General features: G+C 42.5%; 1 protein-coding gene across 1 annotated transcript in view; it reads right to left on the bottom strand.

The window, feature by feature from the left end:
- Rapgef5 (Rap guanine nucleotide exchange factor 5) overlaps positions 1 to 24,560 on the bottom strand; it is a 161,512-nt gene that overhangs the window by 59,273 nt on the left and 77,679 nt on the right. Inside the window, exons 5-6 of the mRNA XM_028773200.1 lie at positions 17,912 to 18,030; positions 17,357 to 17,445 (exon numbers count right to left, since the gene is read on the bottom strand). Of these exons, the coding sequence (XP_028629033.1) occupies positions 17,357 to 17,445; positions 17,912 to 18,030 (208 nt within the window). The remainder of the gene's footprint in view (positions 1 to 17,356; positions 17,446 to 17,911; positions 18,031 to 24,560) is intronic.

Genomic DNA, 24,560 nt, shown 5'->3' on the forward strand with positions numbered 1-24,560 from the left:
AAAAAAGAACATAAAGTTGGGTAGGTAGGGAGATGGGGAGGATCTGGGAGAAACTGGGAAAATGATGAAAATACATTGTACGAAGACATTCAATTAAATAAAAGGTAAGGCATATTAAGTCAATCATCTAGTTTGATTTAATTTTACACATATGTATCAATGAGAATAGTTTCTCATTTTCATGTTAACCGCAGCCAGCTTACTTCTGTCACAGAAATATCTTTTGAGTCTCTCTGCGCTGTATCAGGTGAACAGTAAGAGGTTTGGTAAGAACCTTTTAATAGGGCTCTTATGCAAATATAATTGAATTAATGAAGTATATCTAAATATTACCCAAAGGGGTAAGCTTTCTTTTTCTGTGTGGAAAATATAATAAAAGAAATCAAAACCCAACCCACCCAAAATACTAACATCAGGAGTATAGGGTTACTTAAGAACAATTATAGACATCCACCCCAGTGGTTTTCAGTGCTTAGGAAGGCAGAATGCAAGGCAGTAATGAAAGCATTCATCTGCACAGTGAGACCTCTGACAGCAACCTGCCAACGGCAACATTCCGTGTGAGTGTGGTGATGGGAATACCCAGCGTTCTGCACCGACTCACATTCCCTCAAGTGTGCTAAGCACTTCCGTTTCACCTGCTCTATGACTTCAGAACAGTTGAATTTAAAGCACCGTAAAATAATCTTACTTTAGCTTTGACTTCAAGAAGCCAAGAAAAGCTTTGAATTTGAAAGACCCTGTTTCTGGTCCTGGAACATTACAGCTTACCATTATTATTAAATTTTTTTTGTAGGCACTGCCAAAATACATGTTTTAATTTGATTAAATACAAGTTTTTAAAAAAACACACACACACATTCACAATTTGAATCATAGGTCAATGCCATTATAGTTAGGACTCAAGTGTTTATTACATTTCTGAAAAGCATCCTGATGATTTTAAAAAGTCTGTTCAATAGCTTTAAAATTTATTCAACTCATGCCTGCTTTTACAATTTTGTCCAAATTTTGACTTTATATATATGTCAACAGAGACAGACAGACAGACAGACAGACAGACAGACACACACACACACACACACACACACATACACACACACACACATACTCATTTATTTAATGATACTTATATAGCAAACCTGAAAAGCCACCCTTTAAAAGACAGAGACTTACTACAGACAGGGACTTGAGTATGGTTTTCAAATTACCAAGTATATTTTTATTTTAAGTTCTAAACTGTTAAGGAATCCCATCTTTCTTTTTCTGGGATGAATATAATTGCTCTTTTGTTCTTAGGTACTGTCAAATCCACACACTGCTTTAGGGGTGTTTCTGGGAGCATGGTGGAGCAAAGCACACAGAATCTTCCCCTCAATCCCCATCCTTCTGCAGACTGACACACAGTGGAAAGATATACATGGGGCACCTGGTGATAAGTGGGGTAGGAGTCTTCTGTGTAGCTGCTGTCCCAGCCAAATTAGCTGTTTCCAATGTCTGAGCACAACTAGAATTTGTGGTTTATGTGTGCGTGTGTGCCTTCCAATCTGTCTGGGAGACTCAGAACATGTCAGGAATTCATTATCAGGCCTATTGTGTTAGTGCATCCTATAATCCCAGGACTTGGAAACAGGAGGTCGGATGTGATTTCTGAGGCCAGCCTGGGCTACATATCCTACTCTGTGGACTTGTGGGTTTGTAAGCCTTCAGCTACAACACAGTAGTGAATAATAACAGAAAGACAGTATATTCTAATTGAAAGCAATCCTAGAAAAGTAGGTCAGAGCTGATTCCTGGTGGGCCTCTCCTTTCACAGGCAAAGGGAGATAAACAGGCAGAGGCTTTCGAGGCAAGGAGTAACAAGTTTGTGAACCAGCCACTTCAAGACTGTCATAGTACAGAGGAAGGAGTAAGGGGAGGGAGCTGAGTTTTCCTCTACAAACTGAGGAGTCTGGGTTTCTTAGGGTGATCTAACTAAAACAATCAGGCAAAAGTATGAAAGACTAGAACATGAGTTATGTTAACAGGAACTACAGGCAGGGAGGAAGCCTGAAGCTATGATAAATTCTCACACATCTCATGGAAAAGACAACTTGCAGTCTAGGGCCGAGCAGGGTGGGCTTTCATGTGTAGACAATGTTAAAAAATAAGCGAGTGGAGAAGAGAGAAACAGGAGTGGGAAGCAGATATACGAGAAACCAAGAGGAGAGAACGTGGAAATGCAGCTTTAAGTACTGGGAAGGGGTAAATCAGCACAACAGTCAAGGGCAAATGGACCCTGGGTTGTGTGGATGGGGCTGGGCTGCAGTCCTTGGAGGGGTACTCCTTGTTAGGCAGAGGGATGTACTCTGGCAGACTAGAGGGAAGAAAGGCTATTCTCATAAACTACTGCTGCAGTCTGAACCACTCTGCTTGTCCCCAAAGACTCGTGATCCAGCTGTAGGTCTCATTGATTTGAGACAGCAGTTGCTCTCACAAATGAGCCAGGAGGAGAAAAATATCTTCATGATCAATGCTACAACATTTCACTTAACAGCACAGATCAGATTGGAAACTGTCAGGGGTGCAAAACGTTTAATACTAATCTGTCAGCAGCTACCAATAAAAATTAACATCCTGGTTCCAAGAGCCACTGGGTATAATACCGTTGACCTCTCTGAGCTACTGCTGGCTCACCTGATTAGCGTCACACAAAGACACAAGCTGTGTTCCTAAGTGCTTGTCAAGTAAACATGCTACAGCTTCAGGAAACAAAGAAAAATTTAATTTAGACATAATATCTTAAATTAGAAACCTGAGACATGGATATTTCAAGCAACTAATAAACATTCTAACAATTGAATCAATTCAGGACCTGGTGTGATATTTTTAACTCTAAAGCACCAAGAGGAATTTTCATGAACAGCCTCCATACCCTGGCCACTACCACTACTTTGCTGTTAGGCCAAGAAAACCCGAGTTTACTTGGATCCACACCTGTTCCTGGCCATGTGACAGAAATCCAGTGCACACAGAGACAGACAGAGCCAACAATCTTATGGAAGGACTGAGGGAAGTTACAAATTCATAAATGCTGTCAAAACATACAAATTGGCCAGACTATGCATTAAAACTCAAAACTGTTAAGGCACAAACATTTTTCAAAATCCAAATCATGAGGGTTGGTATGACTGTGCATGTCTGCGATCCTAGCATTCAGGAGAACCAAGCAGGAGGTTCAAGAGTTCAGTTTTCTTGGGCTACACAGTGAAAACTTGTCTAGGAAGAAACAAAACAAAACAATCAATCAAACAAACAAAAACAACCTAATCAACCAAAACAGTCACAAATCAAATCATATAATCCATGCCACCAGCCTTTCCTTCCAGACAGACTTCCCAAGCTTTACTTGAAGCACTGAAAAGCGTGAATCACAACTGAGTTTTGCTCACTCCCTCCTAAGTCAAAAGAACTGAGTGAACTCCATGTTGGTGGTTACTCTCAGCTATGGCTGTAGACTTCAAGCTCAATACCTGGGAAACAGAATGCTAAATGCATATCAACTGTCACCAAACAAGACTTTCTGAAGCACAAACATACTTTTTTATAGCTTCTTACACTGAAGGAAGCACCTTCATCTTAACTGGCTCAAGAAGTCTTTTGGTTGTATTCTGTTGTTTGGCCAAGAACAGAACTCAAGCAGGGCGATGGTGGTGCACACCTTTAATCCCAGCACTTGGGAGGCAGAGGCAGGCGGATTTCTGAGTTCGAGGCCAGCCTGGTCTACAGAGTGAGTTCCAGGACAGCCCGGGCTATACAGAGAAACCCTGTCTCGAAAAACCAAAAAAAAAAAAAGAACAGAACTCAAGCCTTCATATATACTCAGTACACACAATATCACTGAGCCATACCCCCTTCCTATTTTGTCTTGCTCCAAAACAAACATACGGCTTAAACCACCAAGCTCTGTAGGTCTTTCTCCCAGTATTGAAATCACATGACTCTTGGTGGCAATGCAGTACAAAAAGCACCAAGGACAGAGACGAAAATATAAAAGAATAAAAATAGGTTGTGGGTAAAAAAGAAGTTTGACATGGAAACCTGAAAATCTAAGTTCGATCCCTGCAACTCATATAAATGTGGAAGGAAAAAAACGAAAAAGACTTTACAATGTTGTCCTCTGACCCCTACATGAGTGTCACCTCTATGCACATGCCACGGCATACGTGCCCGTCATACACATGCACAATAATACATGAGGCACATGTTATACGATAAAATAATTCTTCTCCTCTTGGTATACCGGCTTGGCATCCTTCAGTTCAATTCTGACATCAAGCACTCAGAGTTAGCGAAGTTAAGAGTTCAACCCTACAGCTGTGCCCTTTTTTGGACACCAATCACAAGTCTCTGATAACCTGCCATAAACTGGAATCCCTCCTCCCCTGTAAAACCAAAACCAAAACCAAAAACCCCTCATATTTGATAATTTATTCTACTGGTTTATAAAACCCAGGGATACATTTCCTGGTTCATTATGGAGGCTGGTACAACAGATAGAGATGAACAGACTTTTGGGTGAAGGACCAAATGTGAGCAGGTCTAAAAGCACTGTCCTTGTGCAAGTGACTGACACCTTCTCAGCACATAGACTTGCTCAACAGCTCCTCACACTCCTTGATCCAGGGCTCCATGATGGTCTCATTACATAGGCATGACTGGATAAATTATGGGACACTAGTAATTAAGTTAATCTCTAGCTTTAGGCTTGAACGTGGTGAGGCTAAAATCCCTATTGCTTCGATGACATTTTTGGCCTTCTGGTGTCCAGCCTCCATCCCCAGTTACCTTGGGAGCTGGATACCAGTCATCTTGCTAGCATACAGGAGCCAGTCTTACCACTCTAGAGATCCAAACGTCTTAGAATATTTTTCTGTTAGGAACCTGTAAGTAAAACCAAATCCTGAGGAGTTGCTCCTGTTACCTCTCACCCAGGACATTTCACTTGAACTGTGCACCAGGGAACACTCATGAATATCTTTTCTATTATGTCACAGAATATTATATAAAATTTTATATTATAAGTTATTCTCATAAACTGTATTTGTGCCACAGTTAACTTTTGTAGACAATGCAATATTATATATTTCAATTATAAAAAATAATTTAAAGAATTTTTTGGAGTGAAAGATGTAGAACTCTCAAATATCAATTCAATGACCCCTATCAGACATGAAAAAGGTACTAAGCACAGGTTTACATTACAATCTAAGTACCCTCTTTGCAGCTAAGTAAAGATTGCAAACTAAGAGGACACCTCTATAATGTATACACTCACTGTTGAGATGAATATAAGGGCTAATCTACTATAAACTACTTGTAGGCATTTTAAATGCTTTAAATCATATAGTATGTTTGTGGTTCTTTTTAAAAAAACAAATGATGTAATTGTGGCCTCAAGTCCCCATTATAAGCTAATAATTGGGTATGGTAGCACATCCTGATAACCCCCAAACTCCAGAGTTCTAGCACTTGGGATGCTGATGTAGGAAGATTCCCAAATATAATGCTAGGGTGATTCTCTTTCAAAATAAATACCTAGAGAGAGACAGACAGGCCTAAGAGTTCTTAGTTTAGATGCCTCATTATGAGCAGAAAATCCACAGAATAAAATGACCATCGGGGGTTTGGGTTGTTCTCTGTGCTGGAGATAGGACTCATACAGTGTACTGCTGAGCCACTTATCCATGCTTTATATTTTCCCTTAGTAAAGCCACACAATAGGGCATTAGATTTAATATCTAGTAGCTTGCTATACCACAGCACAGTATGTGATATCAAGAAAGACCTGAAGAAAATGCAGAAGGAAACTACTTTGGCCCAATGTATTTTGAGGCAGTGGACTGTGCCAGGAAACTTGGTAAGGGTGAGTGTGTTCAGAAGCCCTAGCACCTCATACATACCAGAGGAAGGTAGGTGCTTCACTTGCTCCCAGCCAGGCCCCTGTCACATGACCACGGCACCCCATAGAAAGGATTAGGAACAGCACCTCAAAGCTCCTCCACATGCAGATGAAGCATCCCTAACATCTCAGGGTCACTGATAGCATCTGGTATACAGACCAGCAATGTACTAAGGGAACCATTCTCCTATCTCATATAAAAACATGCTGACAGGAAGGTGGAGGAGAGCAGCAGAGACTGGCACATGGTCATTGCTATAGGCTATGTTCCTTTCATACTGGGTGCTTAGGCACAAATACACACCTAGATACACTACTTGTACGTTCATGTTCACACTGAGTGGTGCTCCTTTAAAAGTCAGGGTTTGCCAACTATCCTTAGAGGTTGAGTACAGGCCAGACCATCAGACCTGGCGCAGAAAAAGAGATTTCCTGAAAACAGTGTTCTCCCACTATTTAGATGATGACAAGATATTCTGGAGATTTTTTTTTGTTTTGTTTTTCACACTGTTCATCCTTATTTGACAATCATGATTAATTTTGTATTTACTTCTAAGACTGGGAGAAGGATTGCCAGCCCAGCAGGGACCTAAATGGTGCAAAACAGAATCAAAGCATGGTTTCAGTTGTCAGGCAAGAAAGCCTGGGGGTAGAAATGGAGGATAATGGGAAGTGGAAGGGAAGGATAAAGCCAGAGATGGAAGAAAAATGAGGAAAAGATGAATTACGGGAAGAGAAAGTTCAGAAACTCTCCACACAAAGAGTATTCCTTTTAGTTATGTCGTTGTCAGCTACAGCAACTCCCTGACCTTGTGTTCTTTAAATGAAGCAATAATTTGATTGAAACATGCAGTAAGAGAGTAACATGCAGTTATTATAATCAAAAAGTACTGTCAGCTAACAGTCTTTCACACTTCCAAGTCTAAGCTCCCTCCACTTCCCCACACATACTGGGAGAGGTAGACAGTCAGGACAGAGACAGACAGACAGACAGACAGACAGACAGACAGCAGAGAGAGAGACAGATAGACAGTAGACAGAGAGCAGAGAAAGAGACAGAGAGACAAAGACAAAAAGACAGAGAAACAGTACAGAGAGATTGACAGAGAGACAGCAGAGAAAGAGGCAGAGAGAGAGAGAGAGAGAGAGAGAGAGAGCGAGAGAGAGCAGAGAGAGAGCAGAAAGACAGATAGAGGGGCAGAGTCAGATGGACAGACAGACAGCAGAGTGAGAGAACAGAAAGACAGAGAACAAAGAGAGAGAAACACAGAAAGACAGTACAGAGAGACAGATACAGAGAGACAGAGCGATAGATACAGAGAGATACACAGAGTTACTTAGACAGACAGATAGGACAGAGAGAGTCAGACAGACAGCAGAGAGAGCACATATACAGAAACAGACAGAGAGACAGCAGAGAGAGAACACAGAGAGACAGAGATAAAGACCAAAAGACAGACAGATAGAGACAGAAAGACAGAGAGAGACAGAGACAGAGAGACAGCAGAGACAGAGAGAGACAGAAACAGAGAGACAGAGATACACAGAGACACACAAGATTTTTTTTGTTTCCATTCTTCTGGTAAGATGCTAAATTTTACTTGAAGATGTCACAAGCATTTTGAGATTCAGGCAAGTATATCTGAGAATCTCACTCTAAATCCATCAATCTATGGAAAGAACACACATTCCTGGTTCAGGTAGAGACATAGAAAGAGACAGACAACAGTTTTGGTTTTTCTAACTTTTGGCATTATCTTAAACATATTTTCAGGTAATTTTTGTTATTAAGGTGCTAGGGCAAGAATACTACCACTGAGATATATCCTAATCTTTAAGTAACTTCAGTTGCTGCTATTACAAGGAATATAGAAGTGAGCACCAAACTCACTATGAACAATGTCTAGGTTCATAAGTTTCAGTATTTTCACAAAAGCCTGACAAATATCTCACGAAAAAGGAAGGAAACTGCCTGACTCAGGCAAACTCCATGTGTTTCTAGTAAAAGACATAATTAAACACGTCAATATAATATCCAGGGCTAACTGAGAAAATAATGTTAAAAACTGTAAGATGTGAAAACAGACTTTTCGTTTAGAGCAGTGGTTCTCAACCTCCTTAATGTTGCCACCCTTTAATTCAGTTCCTCACACTGTGGCAACCCCAGACCATAAAATCATTTTCACTGGTATTTCATAACTGTAATTTTGCTACTGTTATGAGTCATAATGTAAATATCTGTGTTTTCCAATGGTCTTAGGTGACCCCTGTGAAAGGGTCATTTGACTCCTCCAAACAGGCCATGATCCACAGGTTGAGAACCACTGCTTTAGAAAGAACAAAACTACAGTTAGCACAAAGCTAAGAAACTAGGAAGATTATTTTCCAAACAAAACAAAACACAGAAAACAAATACAAGTTGTCTGCATGGTCATTTTAGTTTAAATTATTAAACGTTTTAGTTTCTAACAAGCTCACATACACATTATAATAGTAGGCACAGAACAAACATAGACAGAAATAGAAAAATCATAAAGTTAAAAAACTTAAATGTTCAGTGCTATTACTGGCCAATCACTGCATGAGTTACTTTTCACTGAAGACTTTACCGATGGAAAAACTGTAACGGTTTCTATTAACGTTGATGATGCCATTCATATTATTAAAACTATAATTCAGACAAAAACTATAGCTCCATTGTGGCCTAAACGTGAGGAGTTTCAAGAAACAAGCATCTTGTGGCTGGGGACATAGCTCATCTGGTAGGGAGCAGCCCAAGCACAAACAAAAATCTAGATACATAAAACCAATATGGTGGCATGTGTTTGTTCCCAGCACTCAAGTGGCACAGGAAGGAGGCTCAGAAGTTCAGAGTTATCCTTGGCTATGAGGCCAGCCTGGGCTATATGAGGTCCTGTCTCACAGACAAAACCACCCCAATGATCCAGTCCCATCTAAAGAGGCATCTATATTGGGTGTGGCTGTTCACTACACCCCTAACCATTAAGCTTTTTTGCCCATGTGTTATTGCATCATGAAATGCCCTCATTTCCACGGCTGGGCAATGTGTGTTAAGGATCTTGTGCTCAGCTCAGTCTCACTGTGCCTCATCTTGCTACAGTAACAACAGGAAAAGAATTAACCCACAATCTATGGGCAACGTAAAGACCCCAGTTCCCTTGTTATCATACAGAACTGCATGCTCAAAGGTGGTATGGATAGATTAACCCAGATGGTGAACATACCAGATAAAACCCACAGCCAAAATCTGGTGTTTCCCACTTCTCATTTGAGCATCTGAGTTTAGGTCTAGGTTGATCTATCTGTCCATCTCTCCCTCCTTTGTTCCTTTCCCTTCTCCCTCTCTCTTTCTTAAACATTTTCAAACAGCTGCCCAGGTGGCTGTCCTTCTTATACCCAGATGACAGGAAGTAAGTCTTATGTGCTGAAGAAGAGGTCTCTCTCACGTGAGTACTGAAGCTATGGTTTGGGTACGAGGTTGAGTTGAACTATACATTTACTTGATTATGCCTTTCATCCGTGGTTCCCATCTCTAACAAGGATGGGCTTCGAAATAAAGCTGGGAGTGCATCTGGCTCATTTCTAGATTGAAACATACTCTCAATCACTGGCACAATTTAATTAACTTTTACCTCAACATCTAAGTCCATTAAATGAGGACAATTATTCTGCACAAGGACCCATCTAATGAGGCAAGGTTTGGATAAATGAATTGTCATTCTGAGTAACCTTTGAACCCTGGATTTCAGGTCTTCAGGGACCTCAGGTTTTATGTGATCAGGCCTTTGTTTTATTTGTTTGTTTGTTTAATATATAAGGCAACTGAGATGAATTATTTCTGCTCAGTTCTAACTATCTCATCACTCAGCTAATGTGAATTTGTAAAATCCCCCAGTGCTTCAATTATGGTTGGCAAATACATTCTCTGTATTAGCAGTTGGGAAAGAAACTAAAGGAATTGCACAAACTAAACACAGCAATAAAAAAAAAAACAGCCTCACCTAAACAAACCACACAGAAAGGCACAGTACAGCAGCCTAGAGCAGAATGGAAGCCACATCCCAGTGGGAGGCCAGTTGCCTCATCATCTTCTCTGATACCAGTGAGGACATTTTTGCTCTCACTGTGAATGGCTGGGCCAAGTCTTTGTCCTTTGTGGGGAAACTAGCCCCGACAGATCAGCGCCTTTCATCACATCTGGGACACCTGAGGTACCTGGGGCATGGTCTAATGAATTTAGCCTTTTCTTGACTTTAGTTTTATTAATATGCATATAAGCAAAAACCTAATATTTAAAAATGACAGTTTCATAGGGTTGAAAAAGACCTCAAGTGGCATCCTTGTTCCCTGTCTTAGAGAAGGCTACTTTCCAAATTTCAGAGGGTCAAAGGTGACAGCCTTATTAGACATGTCCAGGAAGGCAAATTCCTTAGCTATAGGAGCAGCCAGATAATAGCTAGTCTAAATAAACATATGTCAGATTTCTTGGTTTATTTCAATTAAGTCTATTTTGTTGGGTTCTAATGTTAATTTTTAAGATCTTTTAATCTATTAAGGCACCTTCCAGTATTCTTGGTTTGGAAGGTGTGGACTAGTTATCTGCAAAATACCAATTACCCACCACCCACCATTTAATATGTGGTATTTTTCCTCATTTCATTTACTATTTGTTTCATCCTGCTGGAAGAAAAGCCTCCACAAAGACAAGAAGCCTGCTTGCTTTCAGTTGTATCCATAGCATTCACTAATGGAATGTTACCTGCATACCAGGAAGGCAAAGTTATTTATACAGAGAATAAATGAATTAAGGTTTCAAAGGCGCTCATTCACATGTGCAGAGACACTGTATAGTATAGAAGAGCTCTTTTTAAAACACAGGAGAGTAATATGGAAACTTAAAAGTTGAGAGCATATAGAAGGGTAGATAGAATAAAGATATAATGTATATATTTCATTTGTGGGGGTTAGTTCCTCTTCTGCAGGATACTGTTTCTGAACATCCTAAAATGGCTTAGTAACAAAACCCTGAAAGTGGATTTTACAAGTAGCTGATAAATCAGAGCTATTCTCTGGACACGCTGTTATAGTATAACTTCTTGAAGGAACTTAAAGTTTCCCAGGGATGGTTATATACAAGTACATGTAAATCCTCATCACATATGGACCACTGAGCCTTGGATTTCAAGCATCATGCTCACCAACATTCTGTTTCATGAGGTTCTAGAAACAACAGCAATGTCAGTAGCATGAGGTGACCTCACTTCCTAAGCCCTTGGGTATGGACTGCCCGATGGTGCTCTCACTTTTAATGTCTAGACAACACTGGAGGCCACCTATTTGTATCCTTGTGCTTTACTCAAATCTATGGTTCTTTGGTATATTCTGGAAACAAGGAGGATAGCCCTTTAAGGGAAGGAGTTTCTGATGCATGACAGTCAGAGTTCTTCTCATTTATTGCCTGCTCCATGCCTCCAGCTGACTTACTAATGGAGTCCAGATCTGGGACTCAAGGCTTTAAAAGCCCATTTCAGCACATTTTCTATTATGTGGTGGGTGTTCACCTCCCATAATTTTCCACAAAAGGGAGCAGTTCCAGCTATGAAACCTAATGGCCATCCAGAGGTTTTTGTTGTGTAAGGACCTTTGTGAAAATACAAATTAATGTTGTTCAGTCTCTTATCACATCCCCATCATCCCAAGAGTGAGAAGCCAAGCACCGGGATGTCCAGTTCTCATGTCCCCTCTAAGTATGATGTTTTCTCTAGTGGAAGGCCTGGCAGTGCAGCTTAAAACTGTTCATTTGGAACATGCCAGACTGCAAAGGCAGAGGTCCAAGGTCATGAGGCTAGACATCAAGCCCTGGACAGGGGAAGCTAAAGGAATGTTGAAGAAAGGGAACATGGCCTTCATTCTTACAGGCAAGTGTTTAAGACCTAGAATCGATCTTCAAAAGGTTCTCAAAATAGTGTCAGTGGGAAAGAACCAGTCAGTGTTCTACTTTAGAAGCTTGCAAACCTAGCCACCTATTACCATAGCCTGGGGCCTGTTAAGGCCTAGGTAAGATGGAATCCCCAACTCCAGCTACTGAATCACAACTGCTGAGCACTGGCATTTGTTTAAGCGTGCTTCGCTGAGGCTCATGTACAGACAAACTACATAGTTTTTCACATGGCATTGCAAAAAAAAAAAAAAAAAAAAAAGACTAGGGATTTGTGGAGTTGGCTTAGAAGGTTGCATGTTTGCCTAAAACGTACAATGTCCTGTGTTCAATCTTCAGAAAGAAAAACAAAACAAAGACCGATATTAACTACAAAGAAAACAACAATATCAAAATAAGTTCATGAACATATCAACTACATAAAATCATGGGAAGACTTACAGTACCTAAAATCTTCTCTATCTACCCTCAGAAAGTTTAGCTGTAACAGGATCTGTGCTAAGCTTACCTCTGGCCTGGTGACCTGGATGGGGAAGGCAAGCTCAGCAAGAAAGAAGCTCAACAAAACTCTTCTATCTTTCCAACCAGCATTCTTTCCATCCCTTATAAAAGTCACATTTCAAGGTTACTATAAACTTGGTGCTGGCAGGGAAGGAGATAAAAACTTAATGGAAAACAAGGGCTGTGTCCTTGTTTAATCAAGATTCTATCAATGTACTACCCAACAAAGCCTCTAGGGTCCATGATTCTCAACTTTTCTAAGACCTGTTAATACAGTTAGTTCCTCATGTTGTGGTGACCCCATATTACTTCATAAATATAATTTTGCTCCTGTTACGTACGAATCATAATGCAAAAAGCTACGTTCCCCGATGGTCCTAAGTGACCCCTTCGAAAAGGTTATTTGATCCCCAAGACGGGTATCGACCCACAGGTTGAGAACTTCTACCCTGGGTTCGCCACCAAGAATGCTCAGACTCAACACCCCACCCTCGCCCCTGCTCTGACTACTCTGCTTTTACAGAGGTGTAATCTCTGAAGAACAAGAAGGGGCTAATTTTCTCACTCACAGGTTTTACCTATCATGTGCTACTTAAAGCCAAATCATCCATCCGTATGGAAGAACACATGATGACCATGATGATGATGTTATGGGTTGCCCTGGTTCTGTTTGTATCCTGATGTTAATTCTGCCTCCTCAAGAGGAGCTGCCCTGTGAATCACATACTCAGGTGATTTCATGTGAACCTTCTCCCCATTTTAACTGGTCAAATAAAGGCCTGTGATTGGGAAGTGGAAGGGAAAGGTGGGGCTGGAGGTTTTAGAGAGTGGGGGAAGAGGGCAACTGAGGAAGAGGAGCTGGAAGGAGTATAGAGCAGAACCACATGGCCTGGAGAAGCCTCAAGTAGCAAGGGATCTCATAGCTGGAGAATAGAGTAGTGCAGTATATCTGCCTAATCTAGGCATGCAGCTTGTAAATATTGTAACTGAGTTGTGTGTTTTTGCACAGGTTTATTGAGGTTGGAGATTTACTGCAACAATACAGCTTACATATAGTATATAATACATACTATGCAGAGGTGTATGAACTGAACACATAGAATGACAGCCCATGAAACTAAAGGGGAAAAAGCAGCTATAGCTTAAAGAAACCAGGTCAGGCCTAATGAGAACCAGGGAGGCCTTCCCTCTCCTATTAGCCTGCTCAGCTCGCTAGCTTTTCCTGAGAACCTGCCACCACAAGTGCACTTTGTTCAAAAGGGTGGGTAAGGAACTGGGAAGTAAAAATAAGGAAATAGGAAGTAACCCATCAGGCAGTTTCTCCCTCGCTTTGAAATAGAAATCAGTTTGCAGAGGCACCTGCAGGCCAGAAATACTTCATTCTCTGCAGGATAAAAAGGGTTAAGTAGAAACAGCACCCCTGTGTAGTGGGGCAGCAGGGTAGCAGGGCAGCCTGGGCTCACACCTGTCCTCCCCTCTCCACAGACCCTCCATTCATAGCTCCTAGTCATTTTCTCCTTTTTTTTTTTTTTCCCTTTCAATTCCCAGGCTGGGAATGCCCAGCGATGTCTGTCCTATTTCTGGGCAGATAAAAGGTAGAGCTACAGAAACTGCTGGATTTTTTTCTCTAACGTTTCTGAATGTTTCAAGTCGGAACCTGAACCGTGAAAGAAAAGAAAACCTTTGAAAACAGCTTCAGTCACTTCTCCCAATCACAAATAAATGGCCGCTCACCCCACTCTCCTTTTTCTCTTCTATTTAAAAGAATGAAGTACATGGAAAAAAAACTGTTAAAAACTCAGGGTTAGGTGTATTTCATTGGATTTTACTGCTACTCGATACTTGGGTGCACTATTATAAACAGAAGGGCATTCGCCATAGATTGATGACTTCAAAGCTGCCTGCAAAGGAAGACTCTAGTGCTTAAAGGTTTGCCTGTCCCCTACTAGCATCCTTCATTCTTCCTTGATAAAAGTATAAAAACTAAGCATCCATCCATCAGTTCCACACGCATCACTGGGTGACTCCTATGTCTGTTGTCATCATAAAGGAAAGATACCCAGTTTCACAGAATCACTCTGGTGATTGTACTGGGATCAGACTATTTAGAAAAATCCTAAGTAGGTTGCCTTTTAACATCTTTAAAATTATGATTTCTAACTAAACTCGATTTGGCGACAGAATACTGCATGAATTGTTGAATTGTTTCTATCCTATTCTCGATTCAAGTAGCAACAGAAATAAAAGCCTTCTTCTCTCAGAGCCTCAGCATTCTCTTTTTCTATTCTGTTCCATTCAACTTCTTCCATTTCAACGTTAACACCAGTGGGTAATCAAGCCAATCTGTCCCATGTGACCACTGGAGCCTTCTCTGCCGGGACTTGTACACACATTTCCACAAGCGTCTTCTGTGAGAAACATGTGAAACGTCTCTTGTTTGGTTGTTCTTCCAGCTTCTGATGGGCACACGAATGAAGGGATGTCAAAACAGATCACCCAGGCTTCCAGACATTTCCATTCCTTCTTTCCATGTGTCCTTTCCTCCTCCGTGACACCGGGGCCATGTGTAGGGGCTACATCTTACTAAAAGAGACTCTCAAATGCTGCTGTATACTTTTACTGTGGCCCCTTCTCATTCCCTCTGTCTGTCCCCTAAATGGCTTCTGCATCTCGATTAGGCTTGCATACACATGAGTCTCTAATATGAGGCTCTGCCAACCTGGCCCAGGTGTCACTCACCCCTGTCAATGACTAGGGACCTCCACCACCATGTCAGAAATCCAATTTGTTTAGTATTCAAGCTAGAATAAACTACAACCACTTTTCTTCTATTTGAATCCATGTACTTAATATCTTTAAAGCCTACCGACAAAAGAACACATGGCAGCTCTTTCCTTGAAGTTTTAAGGAGCCATGCCACTTCCCTGTAAGATTCTCTCCTTTACACACAGCAAACATTTTCTTTAGAGTTATCATTTTCATAAAATTCTCCTCCAATGAGACGACAAGTTACTACTGTATATATTCTTTTCAAATGTCTTTACAGAACTCTGAAGAAATATATGTGGCCATGAGTCCTCCACTGAAACTCCAAATAAATGACCGGGACCTCAGATGAGGTTGTCCCGGACAGGATCCCTCATGAACCACTTATGTTGGGGCTAGACAGTCTATCCAATGAGCCTCGGTCCTTTTTGCTTTTTGTGTGTTTGCCTGAAGTGGCATATTTGACCCTACAGTCAGTATTAGTGAGAAGAAAGCAGAAATAAAAGTCACCACATAAGATGCATGTCCCACTGCCAACAGGAGGCAACTCCCTGCCTGGTCTTAGAGACATGAAGGTGACAGGTCATTTCCAGTGTCAAATAATGACTCTGTTAGTGAGTCCCTGGGCTGCAAGTGTATCTGAGCAGTGGGGCACTCTTAGCTTGTTGGAGGCCCTGGGTTTGATCTCCAGAAGCGCAAGAGATTTAATGAAAGGAAAATACAGTCTGAGTGAATTTTGAGAGAAGGGGAAAAGCAAACAAATTACTATTAAATAATTTCTGTGCTTAGGATGTTAAAAAACACAAATCATTCCACCCATCCACTGTTCCACCACATCTCAGGAATCCTGCCCTTTCTATGACTGACAGTTTGCTGTCATACTAGTACATGCAGAATCCATCTCATGTTTACATCTGTAGGCAGAACACTGGGACATTGCTCAAAAGCACAACGTGTGAATCTGCAGATATACAAAATGACCAAGTGAATGCCACAATGATACGTTTATTTTATTGAGAATAGCTTATTTTGTGTGTGTAAGCAATGACTGATTCTCTCCCAATTGTATGCAAGATAAAAATATTTGAACTTTTAAATTAAACAATGATATCATAAGACTCATAGTTGGGTCATACAGCTTTTTTTTTTTTTAACCTATTCACATATTTCACACGTCATTGTTTCTCTTATAGTCCTGAGTAAAGCAGTACAGAGCCAAACATCACTAAGTCAGGCAGAACTACCGGGACACTAGGAAACTTGCTCCTGAGATGGTGTTTCAGTCTCCCCTGTGTGGTAAAATCTAAGCAGTTGCCCTGCAGGAATACAACCTACAGCTGCCTTTCTGGAGCAAGCAACACACTGTACAATGTGGAGGTCACAGGTGCTAGTTGCAGCAGCAAAAAAAAAAAGTATATGGTAGTCATCAAGTTGCAAACTTTAGGCTACTGTCAGAAGTCTGTTCACAGGGATAATTGCTCTAGGCTGAAACAGATGGCAAACACTAGTTACTAGAAGCAAGCACTCTATGAGCAAAGACATGACCAGTAAATCAACCATACAGAAAGTAACAGTGTTTCCAAAGGCGCGCAAAGCTGAAAGTCAGATGGTAAGACATCTGGGCAATAAGGCTTTGATCTCTGGTCAGAGAAGCTGTATCACATGGGGCGCTCCAATCCTTATGCGGGGCAAGCAGTTTGGAAGCACTTGGAAAGGGGCAGAAGTTGCTGTTGCCACTGTGAGGTTGCAAATTGTTTGCATTTGGGCAGGGAAGCCACTCTCAGGGGTCATTCAGCATTTCCTACAGACCAGGTGAAAACCCCTTCAAGACCCTCTCGTCTTGTGCTGCTTTTCACAGTACAGGAGCTATTGAATACTGGCTTCTTGCCAAGTGGCTTTAAGGTGAGATTTGACAAAAATTACCAAGTACACACATCTACCTTACCTCATTTTCTTTCTACAGCTACTTCCCAGGAAGCTGTTTAAGAACTACATGTGTCCATTTACTGGACTGAAACAAACAGCACGGGCATAAGGAGAGCCACACAAAGCATATGCTTTCCCAGCCCATCCTGATTTCTCAAACAGTGGGAGCTTCGCTCCTGGGTATACTGACAGGGCATCAGCTGCTGCTGCTTTGGAGGCAGGAGACCCCTCCCCAGCCCCCATCCTCCCACACCCAGGCTTACCTGTTTCTTTGTGCTGAACCTCTGCCAGGTGCAAGTCATTCAAAAGGTGCTCCAAGATTTTCTCCGGGGTCCCAGACACCACCACATATCTGTCAGAGAGCAGAGAGTCCACTGAGTCATCCTCCGTGGAAGACTGTGAGCGGCTGCTCCATTCATCGTCCTCATCTTCTTCGTCGATGTATTTGAAATAAGGCACATCGAAGGTAGGCAAGGGCAGCTGGCGCTCTGAGAGCGCCGCGGAATCTTTCCTCTCTAGAGGGGGGTCAAAGACCCGCAGGCGGGAGCTGCCCATTGTGAACGGTGCCTAACAAAGGCATCCCCTAAAGGCTAAAAGATCTTGCCATCCTTGTCCTTTCACTGGGAACTGAGTCCATCTGGCTGCTGAGAGCTCTGCAGTCAGCTAGAATGCTGGAGAGGCGGAGAGAAAAGAGGGAGGAGGAGGGAGGGTAGAGCAGGCGGCAGAGTGAGCGAGCGAGCGAGTGAGTGAGAGGGAGCTGGGAAGAGAAGCAGCCAGGGAAGGAAACCGGAGCATGCCTGGGCTGTAGGGACTCTCACCTCGCGTCGCTCTCTGTACTTCCCGTGGTGGGGGCTGGGCCACAGCTTGCTACTTTCTTCAGCACCAGCACACTCTGGCCTTGCTCTTTAACCTGAACCATCGTCACTTCATCATCTTGCTTTAATTGTAGATCAGAGTGATGGATGAGAGAAGAAAAGGGGAAGAGAAAATTAAAAAGAAGCCAACTACCTTCACCTCATTTCTTTAAAGAGCTGGAATAAATTAGGAGTGTGGTGGTGGGGGCATCTAATAGTACAGAATCTAGGGTCAAGGTCTCTGGAAACACACACACACACACACACACACACACACACACACACACACACAGAGAGAGACACACACACAAGCCTTAAAGACATAGGATGCTAAAGGAACGTGTGTGTGTGTGTGTGTGTGTGTGTGTGTGGCAGGAATTAGGATTTGAAGATTTTACTTTTAAACCTACCTTCAGGAACAACTGGATTTAGAGAATAGAACCTTAAAGTTTCAAAAATGTACTATTGTACTATTGTCTTTACCTGGCTTGAAAATCACAGCATACCTACTATTAAATACTAAGATAATGAGTAAAGACTTGCTTTAAACTGTGGGCAAATGGCTACCCAGTCGACCCTCCTCCACCTCCCCCAACTGTGTCCATTCCCCCCAATCCGCCAGATACTTTAGCCGGACTTTCAAATTTATCAGGTACTTCTTTTACCAGAATACAATCAAAAATGGATCTCTAGTTAGAATCTCATCCCAGCTGAAGTTCTGACCATGGGCCACTGCACTGACTTTCTTCATCTCTGTCCCTTTTAAAAGAGTCGAGAAGCTTAACTATCATGCATTTCTGCACACACAGCTTCCACAGTGCAGAGCCAGTGTGTCTGTCTGACCTGGCTCAGTCAGGGGACAGTCCCTGCTGACCCAGCAGTATGGACCCAAGTCTAAGCCATGGATATAAACTTTCAGGGCATTTGCTATAAAACTCTCCCAATGTGCAGCACCCAGCCATAGGAAGACAGCCAGAGTCTGTAAAAGAACATTATTAAAAGGCAAATAAGAAAGTCTATCTTCTATGTTGCTGATGAATTGGGGAAAAAAAGAAACTCAAAAACCCAAGATTAGAGTAAGAAAAGTTGATAGCTTCCTCTGAAAGATGATGTCGACTCTTTGCAAGGAACCCTGTGCTAGTACAGTTCTGCTGACAGGATCTTACCTGTAACTAAGTGCAGACATGGAGAAGGATACACTGCCCTCCTGTGTGGACAAAAAGTGCCTTATCATGTGCCATATAATTACTTCTATAGGCCCATCACTAATCAGTATATTTTTCTCTTTTTAGAAGACTAGAAAGGCACCAGTATTGCAAATCACCCACAGAAAATAGACTGTGCCTTCAACTCCTAATTTTTAAGAAAATATAAATCCTCCTGGATTTTTCTTAAAAACAAACAATATTGGTCATCCCAAAAAACAGCCGTATAATTGTATGTTTATTCTTTTTAAATCTCTTACTGACAAATAATTTTACTATGTAGAACTGATGTATTATGTCTCAGCAAGGTCAGACACATGGTGTCTGTGGCAATTAATGCTGGATATTCATTGTTCAACTCCCTAAGGAGGCCAGTGTGACTCCTGTAACATGAATACCAATGTGTAATTGCTATCTTTTCATTTCTCCAAAGCAGTTCTTTTGTTATCCATGTGGCTGAAGTGAACTAAAGTGGCTGGAGAGAGGGGCATTATATACATGGCACAAAGGGGGGAGGGAGGCAGAAGAAAGCTGGAACGAGACACGTGGAATCGGACAAATAATTCTATTATTTGAAAGAACAGCTGTGAGGAGACAAAGTCTTTCCCTGGCTCCCTCTAATCGTAAGCCAATATTCATTTTATATGAGCCACTGTCATTCTGAAGTAGGTTTTACATCCTATGTACATGTGATCTATGGCAATATTAACTTCTGCAGGCTGCACACATACATATGGATGGGCAGGGCTTCTCTAATGCCTGTGTAAGTGATATGTATGACATGGCTGTGCACACAACAGTCATACTTTACTGGGCAGGAGAATAGCTGAGTCGGATTGATATACTACCAATTGCATCTTATGCCACTGTAATAGGTTCCATTTGGAACCTGTTAAAAATAAAGGAGAGGAGAAGCAGAAAAAATCAATGAGCAAGGGAAGATGTAAATTATCGAAACCTGCTGTGAAAACAGGAGAATCCTGTGTTATAACCATCTATGAAAGGGGGGCTAAATTAATGTACCTGAATCTGGGCATTTGTCCCCAGTTCCTCTCCCCCCCCCAAAAGAGGAAATAGCACCATTGAGGTTGGGGTATGAAATTTTTATTTCAGTAATTGCTAGGGTAAAATTAAGTATTTGTACTAATGGTGGAAAATGGGTTCAATGTCAGATCATCCTTGAAATAGAAGCATTAAAACTTGTAATTGGCCGGGCAGTGGTGACCCACGCCTTTAATCCCAGCACTTGGGAGGCAGAGGCAGGTGGATTTCTGAGTTTGAGGCCAGCATGGTCTACAGAGTGAGTTCCAGGACAGCCAGGACTACACAGAGAAATCTTGTCTTGGAAAACAAAAACAAAAAACAAACAAAAAACCCTTGTAATTGACAGTTATTATGTAGCAAAGTAAGAGGGCCTCCTTTGAGTAGGACACCCTGCTGGACACTAAGTAGCAAGCAAAGATGAAGAAGACAAGCTCTGCTCTGAACTAAGTGAACTGGTACCATGAAAACAGAAGCACAGCTTGGTCAAAGTCAAATCCTAAAGTGATGCTAAGTGCAGGGGACAAAGCAAGTGGAACCCACTGGGTTTGGTGGGCAAAGATAAGTGGCCTGAGAGACTGAGAATACTGTTAGACAGGATGAGGCTCTACAGAGGAAGGACGATTCAGATCAAACTGCTGATCTCTAAGTATTGACAGGATGGAGTACTGTAGCCATTTGCCAGGTAGTTAGAAGGAAAACACAGCTTTCTGCACAAAGGCCAAGGATAGAGAGAAGTTTGTTAACAATTCAGATATTGGCAGCTGGTAAATTTAACAGACAAGTGTGGAAGCTATGAAATGAGATTTAATGGGAACAACACAGTAAGGGATTGAAGACTGATAGTAACAGTCTCTGGGAAAGTATACAGAGATGATGAGGGCCAGAGCCAGGAGGAGCTGGAAAAAGAAGCAGAACAGTGTCGGGAGGTCTAGGGAAGAGCCTGCCACCCTGACGTTCAAACTGACAAGCCTAAGAAAAGATCTGCTGGCATCACTATGGGGCAAGGGGTAAGAAGAAGGAGCCACAGCCCAGGTGTTCTGGAAGCTGACGCAGGAAGATCACATGTTCAAGCCAACCTAAAGCAAGGACCAAAATGCTGACTGAAACTTTGAAAAGGGGCCTGAAGTACAGCTTAGTGGTAGAGACAGCTCTGAAGCTTTGCATTTAATCCACAGGCGAGGGAGGAGGCAGAGGGGAATGGAAAGGAGGGAGAAAGGAAGGAAGGAAGGAAGGAAGGGGGAGGGGATGGGGGAAGGAAGAAAGGAAAGAGGGAGGAAGGAAGGGAAAAGAGAGGGAGGGGAGGGAAGAGGAGAGAGGGAGAGAGGGAGGGAAGAAGGAAGGAGAAAGGGAGGGAAGAAAGGAGAAAAGGGGAGGGAGGGAGGAAGGAGTGTTAAAGGAAGGAGGAAGGTAATATGGAAGGGCAACCTGAGACTTTCAATGTGTAGGGCTGGGGGACTTGAAGCGCCTGTAGCCCTGGCCAAGTAGGAACACAGAACACAAATGCAGGATCAGGCTACAAGAGAGACTTCTTCCTTTCAGATAGAATCCACAGGCTCAGGGAAGCAGAAACAAGCTGGGGAGATCATATGCAGTGGGTTCTTTCTTAGTACACTGTTACGGAGGCAGCCTCTGGATGAGGGTGTCTGGTGAGGTGGGTAGCCTAAAGAAGAGGTTATTGGAAAAGTGGCCTTGGGGATGCAGCAGGGAAGAAGACAGTTATGAAGAGAAAGACTGTTATGAAGACTGCCCGGCAGCTTTGTGAACTTCTGAGGCTGGAAAAGACATTTGTGGTTTTATGACCTTCTGCTCTAAGTGCTCAGGAGCCTTAAAAGGAGATGAGTGACTAATGAAGCCCATCCAGGGTAAGGGATACACGGGGAGACTTCAGAAGCTGGAGTGAGGGCTCAGGGATCAAGCACACTAGGAAAATAGCCCTTCATCACAGCGTGTCCGCCTGGCTATGGAGGAAGGGGCAGATCAATTGTGAAAACTGTGGCTGCTGACCATCAACCATGTGGACCAACAGCATAGGCTCAACATGAACAGATCTGAGTAGTGAAGACTTAGGGGAGAGGACAAAGGACCCTGAGTGACATCTGTAACTTTGAGTTGGGACCTACTTTCCAGATTTACAGAGTCTACAAGGCTGACAACGTCCTTAGTGGTTAGCCCACTAAAAGCACTTCTACTCTAAGTATTAAGCCTTTTGTCCTTGATCCCTGAGGCAGCTCAAACAGGTCCAGAATTACAAAGGAAGAAGGCAACTTCTTTCACTTAAAACAAATCCCTTTCTACACACCTACTGGAATTTATGTTAATGAGGTCCCAGGCGGGGGTGGGAATGTCACCAAATAACCCCACTATAGGAGGCTGGGTTGCTAAGGAAACCAACCACCTGCTCAGAGGGCTCACTGCCGCCCCCCCCCAAAGGTTTTAGTGGTCACCAATGCCCAATGACCTAATTAATTATGCATACATAAAGAAGTATTCACTAAAATCCTTGAAGGACCAAGTTCAAGGGCTTCTGGGAAAGTGAGTGAGGGTTCATCCACCTGTCCAGAGGGCAGTGCAACCCAGATGCACAGAAAGCAGTTGTTGTACCGGGGACATATGCTTTTGCTGTTCATTTGTCTCCTTTAAAATATTCTTTACAATAAACTGGTAAACGTATTTCCTGGGTTCTGTAGCCACTTTAGAAAATCAATGGAACCAAAGGGGTAGGTTGTGGAAACTCTAATGCATAGCTAATAGATCAGAAACATGGATAAAATAGCCTGAAGCTTGTGGTTAGCATCAAAAGTTGGGGCCCAGGGCTCAGCCTGTAGGATCTGATGCTACTCCCTGGTAGACAGTGTCATATATGGTTGAATTATAGGTCGTTGAGCTTAGATCACTACAGAACTGACCATTTTTCTTGTTGGTAGGGGACTTCACCCTACATCTGGTTACAAAAGTATTCTGTCTTGACACCTGAGTAGGAGTAGAAAGAAAAAGCACTGTGCTCCCCCAACCCATGATTTTAGGCCCTGACACATGTGAGCTGAGCTGGCACTTACAGCTAGATCTTAGTGTTCTGTTCTACATGATTTTGTAGGGAATCAATAGCAGACAAGGTCACTATATCATCATAATGGATCAAACCAAAAATGCAGCTATTTAGCTATTACATCTAAAGGAAGAATGAATATTTTCCAACCCACGAAATCCCTGCTTGCTCTTTCTTTTCCCTAGCCTGCATTCTCTGTTGGGAGGATAAGACTTAGTCACAGAATTACCCTAGTTTCTAGACAGTAATCCAGAGCAAAGCCTCACTTCCTTGGGATCAAGGTCAAATCCTCAGAGTACCTTCCTGTAACTCATTCCCCAGGATCCCCTTCTAGAGCATGAAGTCTCAAGATCATTACACAACAGCAATAAGCCCAACTCAGTCACCTGCAGGCGTGGTCCTGGAGGTGGTCTCTGATTGGATGGTACCGATGAGGTAACAGGGTCTCATGCTGCCCTAGTATTGAAGGTCTCTGATTGGATGATACTCATGCTGCCCTAGTATTGAAGTGATAAAGGAGATGACAATGGAGTTTTGGAGAAAAAGCATGTATTGCTGAGGTGTTAAGTATCAGGCATTCCTGTCAGTGATAGAGGGACATGGGGCTCACGATGGGAAGGCAGAAGGCAGACAAGGAAAATGGGACAGCATCCTGGAGTAAGGACCAGAGGACCAAGCATGGACTCTGAACAAGGAACGGCTTTGGGAGGTGGGATGAGAGTATGGATGGCAAGTTGCAGGAGGTGTCATGTTCTTTTCTACGCAGTGTGCATATCTTCAGCAAAGGCCTCACCCCCTAACACACACTTCCATCCCAGATCTGCACAGACCAGCTCTCATTCCCACTTCAGGGATGGCACAAGGAGTTCTAGCAAGTGGTCAAGTAGACTCCTCACAGTTCTGCTTGTGGGCACATTACCGGAGACAAGTTAGAAGAGGAGGAAGCACAGAAGCAAGTCATAAGTAGTCCTCGGCTGACAGTGGGGTAGCCTGTGTGGTAAGAGAGGAATTGGAGTGCTGAGGCTTATGAGCTCCTGCAAAGAGCCTTCAGGAGGAAGAAAACAGGTGAGGGCTCCTAAGTCCCTCCCCTCCTCGATTCCTTGAGCCTGATCCATTCTCTGGATGAACAACATTGATGAATTTACTCAGTCCGACTATACTGCTATCCCAAATTTTAATTCTGGATGCACAACCGAACAACAACCTTCAGATGACCTAGATTAACTTCCACAATCATGCTCAGCTTCTTGGGCCTCCACATCAAACTTGTATTTTTCCCCCCACTTATTTACCTGGACAATTGTATTTGTATTTTCAA

The sequence above is a fragment of the Grammomys surdaster genome, unplaced genomic scaffold, assembly GCF_004785775.1.
Source record: "Grammomys surdaster isolate TR1022 unplaced genomic scaffold, NIH_TR_1.0 223, whole genome shotgun sequence".
Classification (NCBI taxonomy): domain Eukaryota; kingdom Metazoa; phylum Chordata; class Mammalia; order Rodentia; family Muridae; genus Grammomys; species Grammomys surdaster.